A 21,574-nucleotide genomic window follows, 5' to 3' on the forward strand; every position below is an offset into this window, starting at 1 on the left:
CCCCCAGCCCCGCCAGACACCGCCGGCCCGCATCCTGTGGCGGGCCTGGCGGCGGGCAGCGCCTCCGTCCGCGGCGGGAAGCGCTGCCGCGCCTCCGGGCCCCCCTCACAGAACCCCGCGAGGGGAGGGCAGCACCGCCGGGAAACGGCGCCACCAAGCCGGCAGAAGCGCGGCAGGAGAACCCTGGCAGGCGGCTTCCCTCCTTTCACCACCAGGCCCAGCCCCGCTCCCGCCGCCTCAGGGCGCCAAGGCCGAACAGAGCCGCCGCCCGGCCCCGCCAGCGCAGAAAACCGGCGTGAGGAGAGCCAGGGCCGCGCACGCGCCCAAGGACCACCTACGGCCGCCGCTCCCGTACGCCGCCTTCGTCCCCACGAGACTGCCCCTACTGCGCAGGCGCTCTCCCTCACGCCGCGCGGCCTCATCGCGCATGCGCGTGACTGCCGTCGCGACTTTCCGGCGGGAAAATACACGCGGGTGCGCTGCCTAAGCCGTCCCGGCGTGTGGCGCAAGCCTCGCGGGTTCTTCGTTCCTGCCCCTCCTCACCCCGCTCGCCTGCGCGCATGCGCCACGTGCGCTGTTTCCTTGGCAGCTGTGATTGTTTTCGGCAAAACCACCTGCGCGGAGCTGCGGAGGGGGAGCGCGGGGTGAGGGAGAGACCACTGGCGGGGGGCGGGGGGGGGAGGCTGGCCGCGGCGCTGCCACGGAAGTGGACGGGGCCGACGTGAGTGATGCCCTCGCGCTGCGGAGGCGCGGCGGGGGGGGAGCGGGGCCGCGTCAGGCAGGGCCCGCGCCTCGGGCGGGAAGGCCGTGCACGGCCGGGGTCCCGCCGGGCGCTGCCGCCGCTCGTCCTCGTGCGCGGCTCCAGAGGCGGGTAGGCAGGGGCACGCCTCCGCGCCTCTGTTCCCTCCCCCGGCTCCCCTTCCCGCGTGCCGGCCCTCCCCTCTCCCGCCGCCGGCCCCTTCCCCCGCCCGGGGCGGGGGGCTCCGCCGGGGGTTTGGCAGCCGTTACGGAGCGGGCTGTGGCGCGGCCGTTGGCGCGCGCGGCAGCAGCGGCGGTGGCGCGCGCGGGCGGCGTTAGGCGGCCGGGGGGGGCGGCTGGCGGCCAGCCCTGCCCAGGGCCCGAGGAGTGCGGGGTTACGCGGGCGGCCGGGGCGCGCTCCGGGAAATAGCGGGAGTTGGGCCCCGCACCTCGCGGGGTTGCTCGGAGTAACGCCGGGGGCTGCCTGCAGGGGCAGGCAGAACAGGCGGCCTGGAGAGGCCGGCGCGTCTGTCGTCTTCTGGTCTCGGTGCAGCGTGGTGGAATGAAGTAATGCCGCGTGAAGCCGTAATCCCTTGATTAGTATTCCCCCCCCCCCCCCGCCCCCGGTACACGCTTTGTAGTTTACTCAGGTGAGATTGCATGGTCAGTTTGTACCCCGCGGCACGTGGAGATACAGTGCTTCTCCATGCCTGACATGTTAAGCAGTGATGCCTCCCCCGCATGAGGATGTGCATCTGCGCATTAAATGCAATTAACCCCATCAGTCCAGTTGTGGCGTGTGCTAGGAACGTTCCTGTGTATCTTTGTTGTTTACCGTTATGTCTCTACGCAAAGCAGAATGCCACTTTGGAAATCAAAATACTTAGGGTGGTCTCTTGATGAGAACCCGTTTTCATAATTATGATCTAAGACAAGGTAGAGACTTAAAATGTAGTAAACAATAGAAGCCGTATGTCTTTATACAGAACTGAAGTCCGTAGTTTTGCCATCAGGGCAGACAGAGACTGTTTTCAACCTTATTCTGACCAACGAAAGGTGCCAAATCTTCCGGGAAAAAAATGGCAGTTACTCTGAAGCTAAAGCTTTCTGAAACGTTGCTATTAGAAAACTCAGACGGGTAGCACCAGTTTTTTTAAACATCCTTTTGAATTGGTGTGAACACAAGGTTTTTACAGGCACATCTAAACTGGTAGAAAGCTACTGCATTTTTAGTGGTGTTTATTTGATATGCGAGTACATAGGTATTTACATGGTAATGATAAAGCTGTCTGTCAGTTTTCTGGGCTTAAATACTGAATTTTCATGAATGAAGCCAGATTGTTTTTTGATGTCACAGTTATCATTAGTGAAGAGGAACAGATTCGACTTAGTGTTATTTTGCTGTATACTTCTGAGTTAAAGCTTTTTCAGATCTTTAAGTAGTGATACCTACAGATAGCTGAATTAGAAACCTACTAGTAAACCCCAAGATTTCCCACTATGATGACTGATCTCATCTAAAAGATGAGAAGTAAACAAGGCCTGATGTTCTGCTTGTCTTCAGCCACTGAAGATAACATTCACTTTTTGCGATAAAAGAAAAATGAGGGATTGAGTTCATGAAAATCCTGAAGTGTGCAATTATATTTTGTCAACTCAGTTTCCTAAATGGTCATAATTATTTAGGAAATTTGCCACTTCCCATTGTGTAGTACAGATTCTGTATATTCTGCTCCATTATAGTATAGGTTTGATTTTTTTATTATGAGTTTTTTTTTTTTTTTTAGTGATCAATAAAAGTGTTTTTTGTGAATAGTGGGCTTTGTGGCATGTTTTGCATAGAGAATTCCTATATTACGGATGCGGAATATAGCAACTCGGTGAGTATTGTAAAATACTGTGAAAAGAGCAAGAATTTAATGTAGAATCACATTTATAAATACAGATAGAATATTAGAGAAGAGCAAATTAGATGATTTTCAGGAAGGTATATAGTAGTTCTTGGAAGTTTGGGCTTCATGATTTTGTTTTTGTGGTTATTCCTGGTAGCTGGAATATGCCACTGTTCCACGTATGTATTTTTGTCATTCCTGGATTACCTTTTATTAACTAACATGGAAGAGATCAAATCTGATCAGGCAAAAATGCATCTTACAAGATTAATCTTAATGATAACGGAGTTTATTCAGATTGGGGCACTCTGGTTGCTGAACTTTGATATATGATTAAATCTCTCCTATTTTAAGGTGAGATTACACTGAGTAAACAGCCTTGTTCTTACCCGTGTTGATTAATGATCTATATTTACACAAGTCTAATAGTTGCTTTAATGCACCATGTCAAAGGTCATGTAGTTCTAAATTGGAAATGTGTGTAAAATAATAACACTATCATTAGAGGACTTTATCTCTTAATTTTTGCCACAAGAGGATAGACTTTTACTGAATAAATAAAGGTGAATAGAAAATGATGCACTCACTGGTGAAATTGGCAAATTATGCATTTTACAGAGAGTGCTGGTAGACATGAGGTGAGCCCAGCCTTTGGAAAGGTGTTTGTTCCACTATAAGCAAAAGTATCTGCAAAACTAATTTAGCTATAGGTTTTTTGTGGTGTGACTTATTTAACCTTTGACGATAAAATTATTTCCATACTTGAAATAGGTATGCACTTACTTTGCTCGTGTTCTATGTTGTCTCTCATATTTTTTGTTTTAAATTCAAGACCACTTCAGCATTTCATTTGTTGTTTGTAATTAGTTTTTGAGGGGTGGTTGAAATCACTCAAGTAATCCTAAGAGACTTTTCCATGTTCCTGCAATCCTCAGTGAATGATTAAAGTGATAGAATCTGCTGTGTTTTATAACTATATTTAGTTTTCTGCTCTTTCAAATTATAAGTGTTTTCTAGCGAATTGTGAATCGACTACTTGAAAAGCAGCACTTAATAACTGTAGTACTTTTAAAATGGCCTTTTGGTATAAATAGGTATAAATTGCAAAAGCAGATTTATTTTTCAATAATATTTTCTGCTTTCATTTCTTGTAAGAAGTGTTATTTTTAACTGTTACTGTTTTAGTTGTGACAGTAAAGCTTTGCTTTATGAGTCAAAACATATTTTAGTTAGTGTAAATATTGCTGCCTTGTCAGTGACATGATGAAGCGTATTACAGAACAACACATTTTTTTTTTCTTCCTATGAAGTCCCTTCTGGTCATCCTTGCTCATTTCAAACATCCTTATGTTGTTGGATACTTACTGTAAATGCTTTCCTTAATACATGAAATAAACTAATGACACCTGGCAACTGACTAATCAGCACTTCTATAATCCCAAACCAACTCTAACACTTTGCCTTTTTTTTCTTAATTTGGTTTGGTTTGGCTAGCCAGCAGACCAAACTACTGTAAGTAACAAACGTGAAATGACCTGAAAGTATGTAGCCTGTGGGGGACAGGGAAGAAGCAAGTAACACTGTGAAAGAGATATGAGAGGGATCTGAGGGTACGGTAGTGCAGATGCTTGGGAACGTAAGTGTAGCCTTGGCTCTTTCCTGTGCTGGTAAGATGTGTGTGCCCAGGAGTGGTTTTTAGTGTTGTGGCCAAGTGGAATGTTTGGCCCACTTTAATGCTATTAAACTCTCTTTGCCCCAGATCAGAGTGGCCACATGCAAACTGCCTATTAATAATAACCCATACTAACTCCTAAACTGTACCCAGGAATTGCTTGGCTGAGTGTTAGGTGGCTTGGACCAAAATGGTGCTGGGGATAATGCAACCATATAGCCTGGCAGTATTGAATGCTACGTCTTAATTTATTAGGATAGATGTAGTCTGGGTGTCCAGTGAATGTGAGTTAGTGATGTCTAACAGGAGCTGTTACCTAGGGAGAACTCGGAGCTATTGCCTGATGGGCTATCAGGGAGATAGGTACAATAGTTCATTGCATGGAAGGCTAAGGGGAACATAACAGAGTCATGGAAAGCTAGGTTTCATTAGTTCCACTGTTTACAAAACAGCTTTTTGTATTGAAGTTTTTTTGTAAAACATTCTGAATTTTCTTGATGAAAAGATAAAGCTGTGTAATATTTTTAATTTGCCTTCAAGCTTTGTTTGGATTGCATTTGTAGGCTTTTCTCCACAACCAAGAGTGCCTAACGTTTTCTTTAGAGAAATGAGTTTCATGTAATTGCTTGTCTGCTTTATGTAAAATACAAATGCTTTATGTAAACATAAATATTTAGAGATTTGTAATAAAGTTAGGTTTGCTGGCAGATACTAATCTTTGCATTGAAGGCTATCAGCTGGCTACTGACTGCATTGATGATGCTGTCAGGAGAGGAACCTGATTAGAAAGGCTTCAATATAAATGGCTTCATGGGTCATTATTATTTAAACAAGCTGTAGGTTTTTTTAAAAGGCTGAAGTATTTGGCTATTGCCCAGAAATATATAGCTAATTAGATTGCTGTAGTGTTGGTTTTTATTTACTCTCAAATAACAAGTATCAGATAGACACTGAGATTCCTGAGCTGAGATTTGATGGCAGAGAACTTCTAATAATTTAGACAAATAGTCTAGAAAGAAATATTTCCCTAAAAGACCTGTGCTCATCCTTGATATTAATTAGCATGCATTCAATTGTTAGCTTCAAGTCTATAGACCAGTTATGTTAATGAAAGTTGTTAATTACTTTACATAGAATGGTGAATTCTGAGGAAGAAGCAGCTGGTGTGTTGAGCCACTTCTAACTGAGGACTGAAAATGCCAGCAGGTAAGAACACTTTGTTTTTGATTTCCAATACATATTTTATAGTCAGAACTAGATGCAAATGATAGGAGTTACTTCTGTCCATAGATTTTTAATGCTGCATTGGGTCTGTTTTGAGTCCATGTTTATAGGTGATTTTCAAAGCTGGGGGGGGTGGGGTGGGTGGGTGTTATTTTTTTATTTTAAATTTGGGGGCTTTTGTAAAAATTGTAATGACAAGGTAAATATGCCATAGCTGAGGATTCAACAGCCTTTTTCAGTGGTGTGCCAGATTGCATTTTTAATTCTTTAGCCACAAATTAAGCATTACCTCGGGGGGGCTAGAACACCTACTGCTTCAAGGGTTGAAATGCTGCTGATAGCAGTATCATGATTTACAGAAAGGCAAGGGCTCTCAGCTCCAGGTGATTTCGGATCCATGCATGCTTCTGCCTCTTACAGATCTGTCTCAGGGTGGTACTCCTCTGGGTTCTAGACTCAGTAAGAACCCAGAGGTGCTGCTTCTCTTGGAGGCAGTGTGTCACCTCCGTTACCAGTGTGCTACTGTTCATAAACAGCGAGGGCAATAATCTGTCCTGCGCTTTGGGTAGCCCAAGTTTTGTGCTGATCCTGATGTGTATGCTCTTCAAAATGTGCTTTCTTCAGGAAACAGAGTAGATGGTGCTGACTTCAGCAACAAGTAATAGCCTGGTGTGTTTATACAATGTTGCTGAGTTATCCTTGTGAGGTTTACATTGTCAATGGAAATTCTTAACTGAATACTAAGCGAATTTCTTGGTAAGCTTTCCCTGATAAAGTAATTCTTGTCCTTTGCGATTTTAAAGCATGATGATGCACTTTTTTAGCAATGGTGATTATTGAACTAGTGAATCATACTCTAGATTTCTTTTTGCAGTTGAAAGTGAGGCAAAGGCAAAAACCAAAGTCCGCTTTGAGGAAATCTTCAGACGTCATGCTGGCCTAACAGACACAAAAAAATCAAAGAAAAAGAAGTTTCACTGTCAAGAGAATATTGTGGTGAGTTTGAACACATGCAAGCTTTGTTTAGTTGCCTTCCTTAATGGAAAAAAAAAAATCAGGAAAATGTATTGTAGAAAGGAGTTGTAAGCATTTAAAAAAAAAAAAGTATATTTCTGCACATAGCCTTTGTTTTTGATGTGGCTTTTATTTGTTGTTTGTGTACCAGCAATGCATCCTTGTAATTTGGTGGTGTGCCAAAATTATATAGAATATAATACTGGTAAAAAGGAAGTGGCACATGCAGGCATGCACTCATTTAAAGTCTGCCAGTACTTTTTTTCCATTCACATTTTTCAGAAAAGTTTTAAGATTTTCAAATTCAGTATTGACTTTAGTGGGAGTTTGAGTGATGGGTAGTAGAATTATGGCTGTAAAAGTATTTCATTTTGAGAGTGCTACACCTGTGTAATACATCTGTGAACTGAGAACTGATGAGAATTTATAATAATATTAGAGATAATCATTAACTTTATTCCATTTCCGAAAAATTACTGGTATAAGAATAAGAATTTACAGACAATATTAAACAATATTTGAAACTTTTTTTTTCAATTTGATCTCAGCAATCAGCATATTTCGGCATGTGCTGAGCTTTGTGTCTGAGTGGTCCCGTGTTTACATGTCTACTTAGGCAGTACACACGTATAAAGATTTGTTTTAAAGATTTTGGTCGTAGCTTGTGACTTGCAGATAAGGAATGATTCTATCACCCCAACCTTATGTTTAGATGACATTTTTGTTTGTGGCATCTCTCTCATTAAAAGCGCCTCAGAGATTCATCTGAGTTATGGTTCACACTGTAGCTTTTTTCCTGAACAGAAGAATAAACGTTTCATATGAGTCCTATATATACCAATTATTGACTTACAATGTTTGGAATTTAAACAGAAAGCAATTTGCTTAAAAGACAGATATTCTCGTTTTTTATTTTCCTCCTGTTAGGTTTTATATTTTCAGTCTTTTTTCTTACAATTGCATCCATACCAGACGCTGGAAGTGAACATTCATTCTTTAATACTCATTTAAGACAAAGGAGTGTTTTTTTTATATAACATCAGAATGTTACATTTATTTATTATATATATTTGGAATAGTTATATTAAACTTAGTATTGTTATGCTGAAACATAATCTTGTCTTTAGATTGACAATTTGAAGTTGATATTTGTGTGGATTTTTTTTATTTTGCATTCCTTGAAGTATATAGTATTTAGTCAATAGTCTATACAAAGAATCAACGTAATGTCTAAAATATAGCATAGAAGAGTTAGAAGGTCTCTTTTTTCCTTTTTTTTGCTGGCATATATGTAAATGCAAGACTAAATTCTTCCTTGGTTAGGCTTACTTTTTTGATGGAACGTGAGTTTTTAAATCTGTACTTTATAAGTATTTCAGAGCACATAATTGTATGTTCATATGCAACTACATAGTACTCATAAATATTTTAAGCTTACTTTGGTTTTAAAATTGGTTTCCATTCCAGAAGTCTCTGATGTAAAACAGTAGTGTTTTGGAGTTGCCTAGAAGCACTTAAAATCACAGTGAACTGAATCAAAAGTTAGTGATATAGACACAAATTAAGAAGCACTTTTAGGATCAGTGTGGAAGCCTAACTTTATGGTTTTGTTGAAGCCATAGATTTTTACCAATCAAAGCACTAAAAAACTAAGAACCTGAGGAGCACGTGTATTGAAAGCTAATACTGACCATTTTGAATATTTCCTTAAAGTGTGGCAAAGTTGCAAGAGAGCTCAGATTGGTGGTTTCCATGCTGGTTGCATTCAAGTAGAAATTTCTGTAAAAGCTTCAGCAAATAACCAGTCATTTCTTTGTAAGAAATAAACGTGTGTGGGAGGGGAAGAGGAGGTAGATGGAGGAGGTTAGCTGGTTTTGTTCCAGTTTTCTTCACTTTATATAATTTAACTGTATAGAGTTTCACATATCTTGAAATAATGTGAAATTTATCAGTGATGGTTGTCTTTGTGTCATGCATTTCCCATAAATGGTCTCCCAGGTTTGATCAGAAACAGGTCATGGTTGAGAGCGTATTTCCACTGGAAATGTTCCAGTCAGCTTCTTTTTTTTTGTCTTTACTGAACCTAGCCTTTCTTAGATTAATAAAACCTTTTCCATCATAGTCCACTGTTTCCTTGAAACCTGAGTTCTGGAGCTGCAGGAGGTTGCTGTGATTTTAAACAACAGAAGTGAGGGTAAGGAGATTGCCTGCCCGCTTGCCTGCTCCGCGCTGTGTGCCCATTGCCTGGAGAGCCTGCCTGGAAAGAAGGGAAGCAGCCTCACTGGAAAAGGAAAGGCTGATGTCAATAGGGAAGGATGAGTTTGAAGTCACAACTGATAGGAATGAAGGGCTTGAGATGGAGATGAACATCAGCTGTGGCCAGTGAAAGGTCTGCTTTTTTGTTCAATAGCCACAGATGCAGTGGGTATGAGGCCTGAAGGGATGGCTGAAAAAACAAGCAATTGGGACACAGTCAGAAAGTGAATTTGCCAGTATCCCTTCTAGGGCTAACAGTCACCATATTTATTTTTTACCAGTTGTGCCTCCTATTACAAGTTGTTAGAATGAGGCAAGCCTCAGACCAGGCAGTGCCCAGACAGATTAATCTGTCTAAAGTCAGCGTGAAAATGATTTATTTGATTCAATCTAAATTTCATGGTAAAGAGGATGTTTAACTCAGAAAATGTCAGTGAAGTTTTTTATCAGGTGAAAAGCAAGATCCCTTTATGGAGGCAAGAATTTCTTCCCTAGACTGCAGTCTGGCTAGCTTACAATGTTGGGATGGGCACGCATTGATCACTGAGGTTTTGTATTCAAGGCAGGACTGCAACAGATTTATCCATTTGAAACTTTTTACTTCCTGCCTCACTGAGTCTGCTCCTTCCCTTTCTTCTTAAGGCCCTGGATGACAGGTTAGAGTCTGGAGTTTCATGAGGGGACAGGTAATAGGAGTCTGTCTCCAGGCTTGAAAATTCTTGTATTCTTTTGGGTAAGATGGATGTTTTACAGGTTTCTTCGGACTAATTCAGTACTTTAGCTTCTGTGTTAGGTGTAGAATGGAACTTGCAGAACTTTGAGGTTGTAGAATTTTCCCAGGGTCTGTTTCATAGCCCATTTTTTTCCATAAGCTGACAGGTACTGAATAATTGTTGAGATTTCCACTGGTTTTTAGCCCTGTTTCTTATATTTAAAATAGAACTACTAATAGTTGACTATATACTTGACCTATGCATTTTCTCAATATTGTCTGTTAAAATTTGATGAAATTTCTCCAAGCTCATCCTATCTGTAAATTAAAGTTCTTCTAGCTTTGAGCGTCTGCATTTTGTAGTCTTACATGAGCAATGGCAGTAAAATTGGTTCCCTAGTGCATTAGAATTTTCTTAAACATCCCACCCAACTAACCGACATCACAAGTACATTCATTACCAATTCAGTTGTAAGTAGATGGTCTTTTACAACCAGTACATATCAGCCCTTCAGTGGGCTGGCAATGTCCATTCCTAATTTTTCAAGGTGTGCCTGTATTATGGGAAGAAGTTCAGGTAACTCTGTAAATCTGGTTATCTGAGTTTCCAGATACCCTGGGCAAAATTACTTGATGTGTTTCCACGTTCCACTCATGCATATTTGAGAAGCCTTTTTAAAAAGAATTACTAGGAGCTGTCCCTGCAGTCAGCTCTGGAACACAAACGGCAAGTGACGTGACTTGGGGTAGCTCGTTGTGGTACAAGCCTTGTGTGTTAGCCCACCTGTGTGCATCTTGGCTGGCACCCGTCTCTCGCTCCTATCAAGCCAGTAGTGCAAGTAGGTCTGTTCTCAGGAAGGAGTGCTTCCTCTGCCCTGGTGTCGTAATGTGGCCATGGAGCTGTTTTGAAAAAAAGCCCTCTCATTTGTTCCGTGCTTTAAGCTGAGGAGGTCAGGTTCAGGTCAGCAACCTTCTGGAGTTGCTCCAGAGACAGGTCTATCCTCTGAGCTGCTTTTCCAGCCTAACTGCTTTTTTTAACTCAGTTCAAGTGTGTTTATATAGAGACGATTGCTCGTAGTTGATCTCTCTCAGTCCTTCATTTCAGGCAGAGAATCTATACCAGTATCCCTGCCTCTGCCTGAGGGTTTTACGAACCTCTTGGCTTTTACTTTATCATTTTGTGACTCCCTCCCATCTTTCCTCTCTGTTTAATTACATCATGTAATTACAACATGTGGAAAAAGTGGCCTGAGTTAAGATCATATGGGCTATGTGTCTGAGGAATTTGTGTTTGAACCGCTGAAGCAGCTTTGTGCTGCCTGCAGTATCTATTAATGTTCCTGGAATTTGCTGTAGTGTGAGATTGTGTTTTATTTCATTATGAGGATATTCTGTATTTTTTTTCCTATGAGTAAATTTGCTGTAATTAAGTGACTGTGTGCTGATACTATTCATGACATACTTGTGGATGTATGTTTTTGTTTGTAGGCATAATAAATAACAAGTTCTAGTAAATATTTCAATCAAGTTTTTACAACATCTAGCTTTCTTTGAGGAAATGATTCTTGAATATCAGAGTTATTTTAGCAACTCTTGAGTGGGTCAAAGATGACGGCTTTTTGTTTAGGATTTCTCAAAAAATTCTACTTCTTGGGCTTAAGGTATTAATGTTCTATCAAAGGCAAAAATCAGCATGACCTTAGCTGTTGGTCACTGTTGAGTCTTAGTTGCTAATGTGTTTTAACCTTCATTCCTTGTACTCTGCAGTTAAAGCTATTCGTAGAAATGCAGTTAAGGAAGTGGACAATCTATTAGAAAGCATTATTTTGGGTTTTTTTTAGTTTATACAAAGCTTGTTGCTTTATTTTTTTTTCCCTTACTGTGTTCTGTATTTCAAGTTAGTTATATGAAATCTTCCACATCCTCTGAAATCATTAACTTATGAATAAAGAGGATGGTACTGGTCTATTTAAGCAAGTAAAAGATGAAGGTACAAAGACAGGTTTTTTTCATGATTTGATATTGAGATAATTTAAACTATTTTTAGACATAGGATGCTAAAAATAAAGATACCTACTGAAAAGATATATAAATGGCTTTAGATTTTTCTGATGTATTAGATAAGCATACTTGCATGAAATTCTAGATGCTTTCTTTTTTAATTCATACTTTATTAGGACAGTGTTGTTTAATATGTAGCATTAGTAAGTCTAGTTAGTGCATTTTTTAAGCTTTGTCTCTAGTTTCAGACATCAGCTTTTATTTCTGTGTTAAACTTTGTCTTGGTGTATTTTTCTTGTCACACTGCTTTTATTTGACAATTTTCCTGTACAAATAATAAACTTCCTTGATTTTTTTTCTCTTCTGTGTTTTTACTCATGTACTTCAAACTTTCCTTTCTTTTTCCTCCCTTCTCTTTCTTCAATACTTATAATACTTTCCTTGCTCTCCATGTTCTCTCTTCAAATGTCAGATGTGGATAAAACAAGATAGTGATGAAGGTTTGCAGGCTCACATAATTGAGGGCATACAATATGGAGGCTGATGACTTGCACACTGAGCGTTCTCTTCTTTCTAGTCATGGAATATTATTCTCGCAGGTGGGCATTATTAAGTCAGGATCCATCCTCCAAAGCATGATTGCCGTTGCAACTTCATTCTCTCTTTTTTCTTCTTATAAGCTTGTACATTTGGTGATCGCTTATTACACATATTGTCCCTTTTTAAAAATGTTTGAGGCAAACGTGATTCTGTAACTGGGAGAAGTATCCCAGCTAGAAGGGGAAGATTTGTGTGTTTATTGAGGGAGGAAGATGGTCCTGGCAAAGAAAAGATTGTATGGAGATGCCTATATTTTCTCCAACTTTTTTTTTTTATTTGCTTTCTTTGTGTTTTAAAGTCCTTTCTGATGTTTCATGTGGAGACTCCAGAGAGTTTTATGTAAGACAACAGAGTAAATGAACCTCAGTGACTTTACAGAAGTTCCATTAAGAAACAGAGATCTGTGTGTTGAGCTCCTTACAGAATTAGGCCTTAGTTACTTGCTGTGTTGTTTGGAGTTATCATAGAATAGTTTGGGTTGGAAGGGACCTTTAAAGGTCATCTAGTCCAACCCCCTTGCAATGAGCAGGGACATCTTCATCTAGATCAGGTTGTTCAGAGCCCCGTCCAACCTGACCCTGAATATTTCCAGAGATGGGGCATTATAACTTTTAGTAACCAGGAATAGAAACCTGAAGGAGGGAGGAAAGTTTACAATGTGTTTTCTAAAAACACCAAAAATTGGCAGAAGGAGTGCACAGACAAATGCATTAGCTGAAATTTATCTTAGCTGTTTTTACTAGACTGGTCTTTAGATCAACTCTTTGTCATTCTACTAAGAATAATGTGGGGGTTTTTTTTCAACTTTATATTTAAAAAAAAAAGTCTTAATGGAAGTCTGGTTTTCAGTTTTAGCACTTTTTAATGTAATTTCATTGTCAAACTTTGGTAAGCAACTTTCAGTAAAAGAGACTGCAAACAACTGAGCCTGAAGCCTGTCTCTTAACTTGCATTTTAAATGGATGAAAATACTTGATTTCTTGCTGCATGTAATCTTGAAATCTTCCGTAGTCTAAAGCATTGGCATCTGTTTATGGAGTAGACTTGTTGATTTCTTTTTTTACTGAATATACATAAAAGTCATTTAAAAACATAGTGAAACAAAATTGAGGATGAAGTGCCCAAACACAAAATGTTTTTTTTTTCATTGTGAATCTTCTGTTGCCTTTCAATCTGTCACTTGTTAATTTTAAACAAGAAAATAACTAGATGTTTGATTTCATTTTAGTTTGTATAATGTTGCTAAAGAAATAACATAAAGTACTGTTTATCCTTAGAACATAATTTTTAGTACAAGTATGTTTTACGTTCTTTTCATTTATAGCTTGACACCTTTAGAAGTAATATTGATCTAGCCAAGGAAAGTGTGAATGATGAAGCCATTATAAACAACACATATAAACCCGAAGAAGAGAGTCCTCGATTTACAAAAAATAAACTGAGAGAGAAAGCCTCAATTGCAGAGAAAATAAACAATGATATTGTTAGTGGAGAGGAGAACAAGCAACCAAAGTCTAACAAGAAGAAAAAGAAATCACTGTTACAAGAACAATTTAATGAGGAGGAGAATTTATATGAAGCTAAATTGGAGAGTTTTGAGAAAAAGATTAATGATTTTCCAAAGAAGAAAACAAAAAGTAAATCACAAACAGATGTACCTCATCAAGAAGGTGATAGAAAGATTAAAAATTCCTTGACTGAAGCGAGAAATGTAACTGAATTAGAAGAGGAAGAACAGCTAATTCGAGCCTATCAGCTGCATGTAGCTGAGGATGAGGCAAATGCAATTAAAAAGAAAATAAGAATGAAGCTTAAAGAACAGATGTCTGAATTTACCTCCACTGTTCAAAGCCATGAAGTTGTATTGAACAATGAAGTGGGCAAAAAGAAGAAAAAGAAGAAAGAAATAGCAGTTTTAAGTGAAGCTGAAACAAGGTACCATGATAAACTGTATATTGTGTGTCTGTGAATCTTAAGCGAAATGTTTCATTTTGTTTTGAGATAGGCAGAAGCTTTCTGGTAAACTGTACATATTTTCTAAATGATGAACTGAATGATTCTGAAAAAATATTACCAAATACTTTTTCAAAATGCTGTCAACATTAATATTAAACTCACCAATTCTGTTTAACTTTTTAAAAAAATATCCTCCATTACTCTCTGATGTTTATTTTCTGTGGAACTCACTCTTAACTAACTTAAGATAATTTTGTGCATGGTTTTTAAGTGATGGCCCTGATCCAGCAGAATAGTATTAGCTTAGCTCTATTCACATGAATGGTTCTGTGATTATCTGGAAATTAGGGGGAAATGAAGGGGGGAGAGAAATGAAAAAGGCAAGACACTGGTGTTGGGGGGGTGTGTGGCATTTTCAGTATACACAGATGATGAGTTGCAGAACTAAAGAGGAAATTTCAAATGGATTAATAATGGTAATGAGCAATTTTATCCATATATGCAGTAGAATGCAATTGCTGACAGTAATCCATTACATTGCAGTGCAGTGTCTCTTTCTGAGCTACAGCATCATCCAGCAGAAGATGGCAATGAAAATCGGTCATTGGAAAGACTATTCACATCGGAAGGACAGAAACTGAAGGAAAGCATGGAAAAACAGAAACCTAAAGCAAAGAAGGTTAAAAAGAAAACCAGAAAAGGTCTGCCAACAAAATGATAGAATGATGTGCTACTTTACTGCTTTATCCAAGTCTTTTTTTCTTTTCTTTTTTTTTTTTTTTTCTTTTGCGCTGCTACGGAAATATTTGTCCATAGTAGTAACACAGAAGTGATTGAGCTGTTGAAGTTACTTATGTTTCTTTAGTTACTTAATTGTATTCTTGTTTTTCCAGTTCTGAGGCTAATTTGTAAGGAAGTTTATTTGATGTATCAATCTAAAATCTTGAGAATTCATTTACTGTAAATAGTTCTGAAATTGATAAATAGTTGAAAAGGGTTTTTTTAAGCATAATATAATAATATTATAATATATATGCCACCTTTACAGTGTATTACTCAGATGCATATTCTAATTGTCTTTTTATTATTTTATCATTTTTATTTTATGCTATAAATGGTGTGTCACCACTGTTTTAACCTGATGCTCAGTTCAAACATAGGGAATACTTTTTCATGCAATGCATAGTCAAATTTGAGAATTCATTTCCTCAAACATTGAGGAGGCCAAAATAAGGAATTACTTTAAAAAAAATGGAGATTACAGAAATTGATGAGGATTAGTATCTATTAAGTATGGTGGTCTCACTGTTACTTGTAAATGAAGATGTTCTGAAAACAATGTTTGGTAAATTCAGGGAGAATGCACGTGGAGAAAGCATCAATTTCTGCTTATCTTGTTTTTTACATTTTCCTTCAAAAAACAAACAAACAAACAAAACCTACTATAGGCTGTAGTCCAGAGCAGGATATTGAACTGTATGGATTTTAAGTCATTGTGGCACAGAAGAACCTCTGTCATTCAAGAGGAAGACCTCTGATTTTAAATAAAAATGTTTGTTAATAGGAATAGATTATATTAATTAATATATATTCATGTGTATGTTCATACGTGTTTAAAATGCTGCAAATTTAATAATTTTATTTTAACCTATTACAAAAAGAACACATTAAATGTTATTACTTTACTATTGATTCCTAAGACGATACAGAGCATTTTTACTCCTTTAAACTGTCACTAGTGGAACATAGTAACCTGTATTTGCTTTGTTCCTATTCCTAGAAGAAAACACAGAAGTTGCTGCAGAAAATGACACGGAAATGAAGAATTTGGAAATTTCAACTCAGTCTAAATTTGGTTTTGATGATGATCTTGTCTTGGGAGTTTATATCCATCGATCTGATCGACTTAAAACTGATCTCCTGGTGTCTCATCCCATGGTTAAAATCCATGTTGTTGATCAGAGAAGTGGCTTATATGTCAAGAAGGATCATAGGTGACTTTTAATAAACTGTTTCTATTATCAATGATTACTATAAATACATAGATTCTTCCCTAGAAAATTAAATATGAAAATAATGCTGAATTTTAAGCTTGCGAGGTCACTCATTAGTTTCTACATCTGTGATAACGCATATATATAATCTACAATAAATTAGAGTGGTATTTTTCTTTTCTTTTTGGCACTTTTAAATGCTCTGCACTGCTGTATTGCTCTCGACGTCCCCATATTTACAGCACAGTTCATTCTGTATTCTTTCTAGAGGGAAAATTTCCTAAATCTCAAAAATGTGTAGAAGCCAAGATTAGAATACGTAAGCAAAACTCTTGTAGCATAAATAGCATCTGCCTTTTTTATAAAAAAACTTTTAAAATCCTGAAATGAAGTTTAGTTCTTCATATTTCTAATCACTTCAGTTACTTGTTTCCACTGTCATTATGCATAATTTTCCTGAAAACCAAATTTTAACAGGGTTTAAGCAATAGACTCTACCATGATCGTTATGCATAAATTTGGTAACAGTAACCTAATTGTTAGGATTTTGAACTTCAGCCTGTAGCATTTCTGTATACATTGCAAATTGTCTTAAATTTTGAGTGGTTTTAGAAATTTTTTTCCTGAAATCAAACAAGTGGTATCTTGTATGTTTCTTTGCTTTCAGTAATTGAAAATACTGTTTTGTTTGAGTCGTGGTTTTTAAGGTGCTATAACAATTGTAACTGTTTGGAAATTTTCAAACAGCAAGAGGAAAGTTTCATCTTATTATGAACAAGAACAAATAGAGCACGTTCTTCCTATTATGACACAACCATATGACTTCAGACAGTCTAAATCAACAGTTCCAGAGTGGGAGGAGCAAGTCATATTTAATGAGTGTTTTAGTTATTTTATTCAAAACACTGAAGAAAGCCCTCGGGTGATCCTGTTTTTTGAGGTAAGGTTAAATATTTTACATCCAATTTATGCATGTTATGATTTCCTGTTTGTTTCTTCAACAGTATATATTTGACTGATTCTGGTGTTTTATTTCAGTTATATTGGGTTAATAGCATAGGCTTAAGATACAGAATTAAGTGGAGATACCAAAAAGTGGGATTGGTGATTGCTAATACTAGTAAACATTTTTTGTAGCAAAAAAACCCTGTTTTAATAGTAGTAAGGAGGACAAAGCTTTCTTACTAAATCAACTGTCAAACTTCTGGGAAAGGCTGGTGAGATCATTCCAGATCAGGAGGGATGGCACCACGTATAAAAAAATACCACTTTTTCCTTTTTTGCGTTCTTGAAATCAGAAAAGAAGCTTAAGTACCAGAAACTCAAAGATGGAGTTTGCCTGCTTGTAGCAAGACCTCTTTTCCCTTGTACCAATAAGCAAGGTATTGCATTGTTTTCCATTAACAGTTTAGACATCTACTTCTCCTCTCCCATTCTTCACAAAGTAATTATTAATTCGTCCTCCAATACAATTATGTTTAAAGGAAAAATTGTAAGGTATATATTCAACACGATTTTGAGCTTAAGTATTTCAATATTTGTAAAGAGAGATTCTGTAGTATTAACCTGAAAACGGGAACCTAATATAATAAATACTTTTTCATTCCTTTTTTTTTTGTATTTCAAATAGATTGTATATACAATATCAGCATATGTTTCTTTATGTTCTAATACTCATAAATTAACCCATTTATAGAACTAAGAGTCCTTTGTCGCTTACACAAAAGTAATTCCATTTGTATGTAAAGATTCTTCATGGAAATCATGTTAATGTTAGGACCAAAAGTATGACTACGCTGAAAGCATGCTGTTTGACTTCAGCGTGGTTTATGAAATATCAATTTGAAGAAAGCAAGATTCCAAGTTTTTTTTGTATACCAGATAAACCTCCAGGAGTGGCTAAATATGAGAAGATTCTGGTCACTGACCAGAAAAATGAAGAATCTCATGAACATCATTGGAAGTGTTCAAAGTCAGGTTAGACAGGCTTTTGAGCAACCAGATCTAGTGAAAGATGTCCCTGCCCATGGCAGGGGGTTGGACTAGATGATCTTTGAAGGTTGCTTGTAACCCAAACTGTTCTGTGATTGATTCTATGACATAAGTGATAAAGCTAGGAAAGGAAAACTAACTTTTTGACTGCCATTTTCCAGCTAGATTAACATACAGCTGGTCTTGGCTGTCAGATTTTTGATCTATATGATTTGTGAACTATATAGGATTTATGAATATGACACATGAACATTTTCCTCTTTTATTGAGACAGAAGGGAAGCAAGAATAGTTTTTTAACCACAGACATGTTCTTTTTTAAAGCAGGTCATAAATGTCAGGTAAATGCATAAGGATCTGTTATTTCTAATTGCATACTTGTGTGGAAGAAGTACTGGTTTTGTAATTACTTAAAAATGAAATCTGCTTAATTTAGTGAATCGCATCTAGCATATTTTCAGCAGTATTTTTTAATTACCATGAAGTATATATTCATTAGAAATATATTGATATTCCTACCAATACTTTCAGATCCTTGATTTTCTAAGTATGGATGAAGTGAGAGCCAACTCTGATGTACAAATTCAGGACTGTGGTTTCCGAAAAATTTGTTGGGCATTTCTAAAGGTATTGTAAATATTTAAATGAAGAAACAAAAGTTATAAATCTTTTTATTCAATTATCGAAAAGACACTAACCTTACTAAGTGGGAGAACATTTTTTTAATATTTCCAGGCAACAGAGATGGAAAAAAAAATCCTTGCTTGCTTGGCTGCTCTCTCCTTTCCCACTTCCTTTGCCCCATAAAATTCACAGTAACAAGCATGACAGTAAAGAATATGTATTTTTCAAGAAAGTATAGAATGTGTAAGAATTTTATTTTGTTCATAAAGTACAGAAGGAGGTTTTCTTTGAGGGTTTTCTGTGTGTTCATGAGATTGTCTCTGCAAAGAAAATGACAAATCCACTAATTTCTGTACCTCAGCTATTCTGTATTCTAGTGGCGTTTTCAGTTGGCCAGTCTTTGAAAAGACTCCCTAGCCTAATTATAAAATGCCTGTCATTTTTAGTTGCAGAGTTTGAAATGCTGCAGCAATGGGATACAGGTAATTTAGCCAGCATGTCATGTACCTTTTTACCCTTTTAGGAGAGACTTGAATGTGCCAATTTGGCCTTTGAGAGCTGACAGGCTTTAATTTGCCTGAGGGTTGTTCATTTACACCTACCCCTGTGGATGGTAGATCTTGACAGCCATTGAGCAGTCCTCAATATGAGAAATACAGGAGAAGATAATGGACTGCAAGTTTAGGGGAAGGGAGAGGGACCTCCATATCATTCCATACAGAGTCTCTTCTCAGCTCTGCCCAAGATGAATCTACTGGATTTGGAGGTCTGGTATCCCATATATAGCTGATGGGAACTGTGCATCCAGGCATTCAGTACTGCCTACACCTGAACAAAGGGAAGGATGAATTTCCAGCTCATAAATACAAATAAAATTGTGGCCTGTTCTTCATTCCTACTGCATCTGTCTGCATTATCCTTTCATCTGTATCAGTCAGAGTAGAAATGTCCTGATAAACAATGGTCAGTGTTAATGGCAGTAGGTACACTTGTTCTTTAGTTGAATAAAGAGAACTCTATTTCCTCTGAAGTTGGAAAGGTTACCGCTTTGCTGTATCTTCTGCTCTGAGTCACAGCCTTACCAGTGCCCTTTGCTGCAGTGTTCAAAGGGGGCAGATTTGGAAGAGGCTCTTTGTGGATTGACAGTCCTTTGAGATTTGGGTGATTCCAGCAAGTAGTAATTAAAAAAAAAAAAAAAAAAAAAAAAAGTGGTACTGCAGAGGTCTTCCCACATACAGGATATTACTGCTGTGCATATGAAACATGTTTCAAAACTAGGCTGCCATCTAAGCTGTAAGCTTAGTGATTTGATCCTGGGGTTGTTTAATACATGCTTACTTCATTACCACTTTTAGGGATAGTATATTTCCCCAATGGGAAGTGGATTTCAGAGTTTATACTGTAGTTGTTTAAGATACTAGAAATAATCAATGACTTTTATTCCTTTTCTGTTGACGTAACACATTTTTTCCCTCTTTTTAATCACCCTTCCAGCTTGTAGGTGCAAATGGAATTCTAAACATTGATGGAAAACTCCGTCTGCAATTATATTACCCACCTCCAAAGACCAAGTCACATTTGAATGTTGTTGAGGTTTATGACTGGTGGGCAAAATGTCCTAGAAATCGTTACCCATCAACTTTATATGTAACTGTAAGAGGCATAAAACTGCCAGATCATGTGAGTTAAATATATAATATATAAATATATTTACAAATATACAGGCTTTTTGGTAGGAACTAGTAACTAGCTAGAGAGTGTGAGTGTGTGTGTTTGTATGCACGTATATAAAAGCTGTACTTACATGCAGTATATAAAATAGCTAGTATATAACTAGCTATAATAAGAACTTCGCATCTTAAGACACATGTTCCAAACTCAGCCCTTCATAGCTATCTTTGAAAAATAGGCATACTTTCCCATCTGCAACTTTACATATTTTGCCATTGACAGTCAGAAAACTTTCAGGGTACTTTCTTGAAGATTGATATTCCTTCTGTTAGGAGAAATGCCATTTTAAGTCACTGGACTCATGCCGGTGTGTAAATTCTGTAAGTGAGAGAAGAGGTAAGTCACTTAACTCTGATTCCCTGCACCCTCAAGCTATAATGAGTCATATTTTTTTCTCAAATGAAAACTCCTTTAAAGTCAGGCTTACATTGGTATGTGCTGAGATGTGCCTTCAAGATAAATACAGCATTTATTGTTCTACAGTGCGAGTACAATATTGTTCTATTACATATTTTTTCCATATGTATTTAAAGTTGTCATAAGTCTTTCTTCTACTCACTTCATACAATCAAGGGTGGTCTGTGGAAGCCTGGTGAGATGTGGTCCAAAACTAAGCTAATCTGTGGGATTAGTTCATATGATTTTGGGACATTTTTCTAATCTGTATACTGGAATGACATCTGCAGATATCTTGCTCAGTTAGCTGCTGAGGTTGTTAGGAATTCTGTGCGCTTTGCTTGAGCAACTGTGTTTCATCTTTCTGGAATTGTTCTCAGCCTGTCTTCTCCATGGTCTGAATGTTGTCCTGGTATGTTGAGGTGCTGTCCCTGGTTTACAGCTGTCCCTACTTTACAGTCCTCTGTGAAGTTCAAGTGATGTGATGAATTTGCATAGGCTTTGTGAGCTGTGCTTGACTTGGATCCATTGGCTACTGATATTATTTCATTCTTGTTCTGATAAATGCCAGATTTGCCAAGGCTAGGATTGAGCTCCAGATAAGAGCCATGGCATGATACAGTGTTCTATGCATAGATTTCTGCTTCCATTTAAGATCTGTTGTAGATCCTGCCTAGTCTTCTGCTTCTCCAGAAGGGCCCAGATCTCCCATACCTCCTGCATGGGCTGGTAGATGTAAAAATACGTGTCTCAGATAAAACAGGGCATCTTGT

At 38.2% G+C, this 21,574-nt stretch overlaps 1 protein-coding gene across 4 annotated transcripts in view; it reads left to right on the forward strand.

The window, feature by feature from the left end:
- Positions 1–2,558: 2,558 nt before the first annotated feature.
- Positions 2,559–21,574, forward strand: part of AHI1 (Abelson helper integration site 1) — a 102,214-nt gene continuing 83,198 nt past the window's right edge. For 3 of the 4 annotated variants that reach the window (XM_050894626.1, XM_050894627.1, XM_050894629.1), the window contains exons 1-9: positions 2,559–2,618; positions 5,437–5,508; positions 6,401–6,522; positions 13,434–14,044; positions 14,609–14,766; positions 15,846–16,059; positions 16,807–16,999; positions 18,582–18,677; positions 20,169–20,354. In XM_050894626.1, the coding sequence (XP_050750583.1) occupies positions 5,499–5,508; positions 6,401–6,522; positions 13,434–14,044; positions 14,609–14,766; positions 15,846–16,059; positions 16,807–16,999; positions 18,582–18,677; positions 20,169–20,354 (1,590 nt within the window). In that variant the 5' untranslated portion in view covers positions 2,559–2,618; positions 5,437–5,498. The remainder of the gene's footprint in view (positions 2,619–5,436; positions 5,509–6,400; positions 6,523–13,433; positions 14,045–14,608; positions 14,767–15,845; positions 16,060–16,806; positions 17,000–18,581; positions 18,678–20,168; positions 20,355–21,574) is intronic. The other variant, XM_050894628.1, reaches the window with a different exon arrangement.

This window comes from Gymnogyps californianus, chromosome 3, assembly GCF_018139145.2.
Source record: "Gymnogyps californianus isolate 813 chromosome 3, ASM1813914v2, whole genome shotgun sequence".
Classification (NCBI taxonomy): domain Eukaryota; kingdom Metazoa; phylum Chordata; class Aves; order Accipitriformes; family Cathartidae; genus Gymnogyps; species Gymnogyps californianus.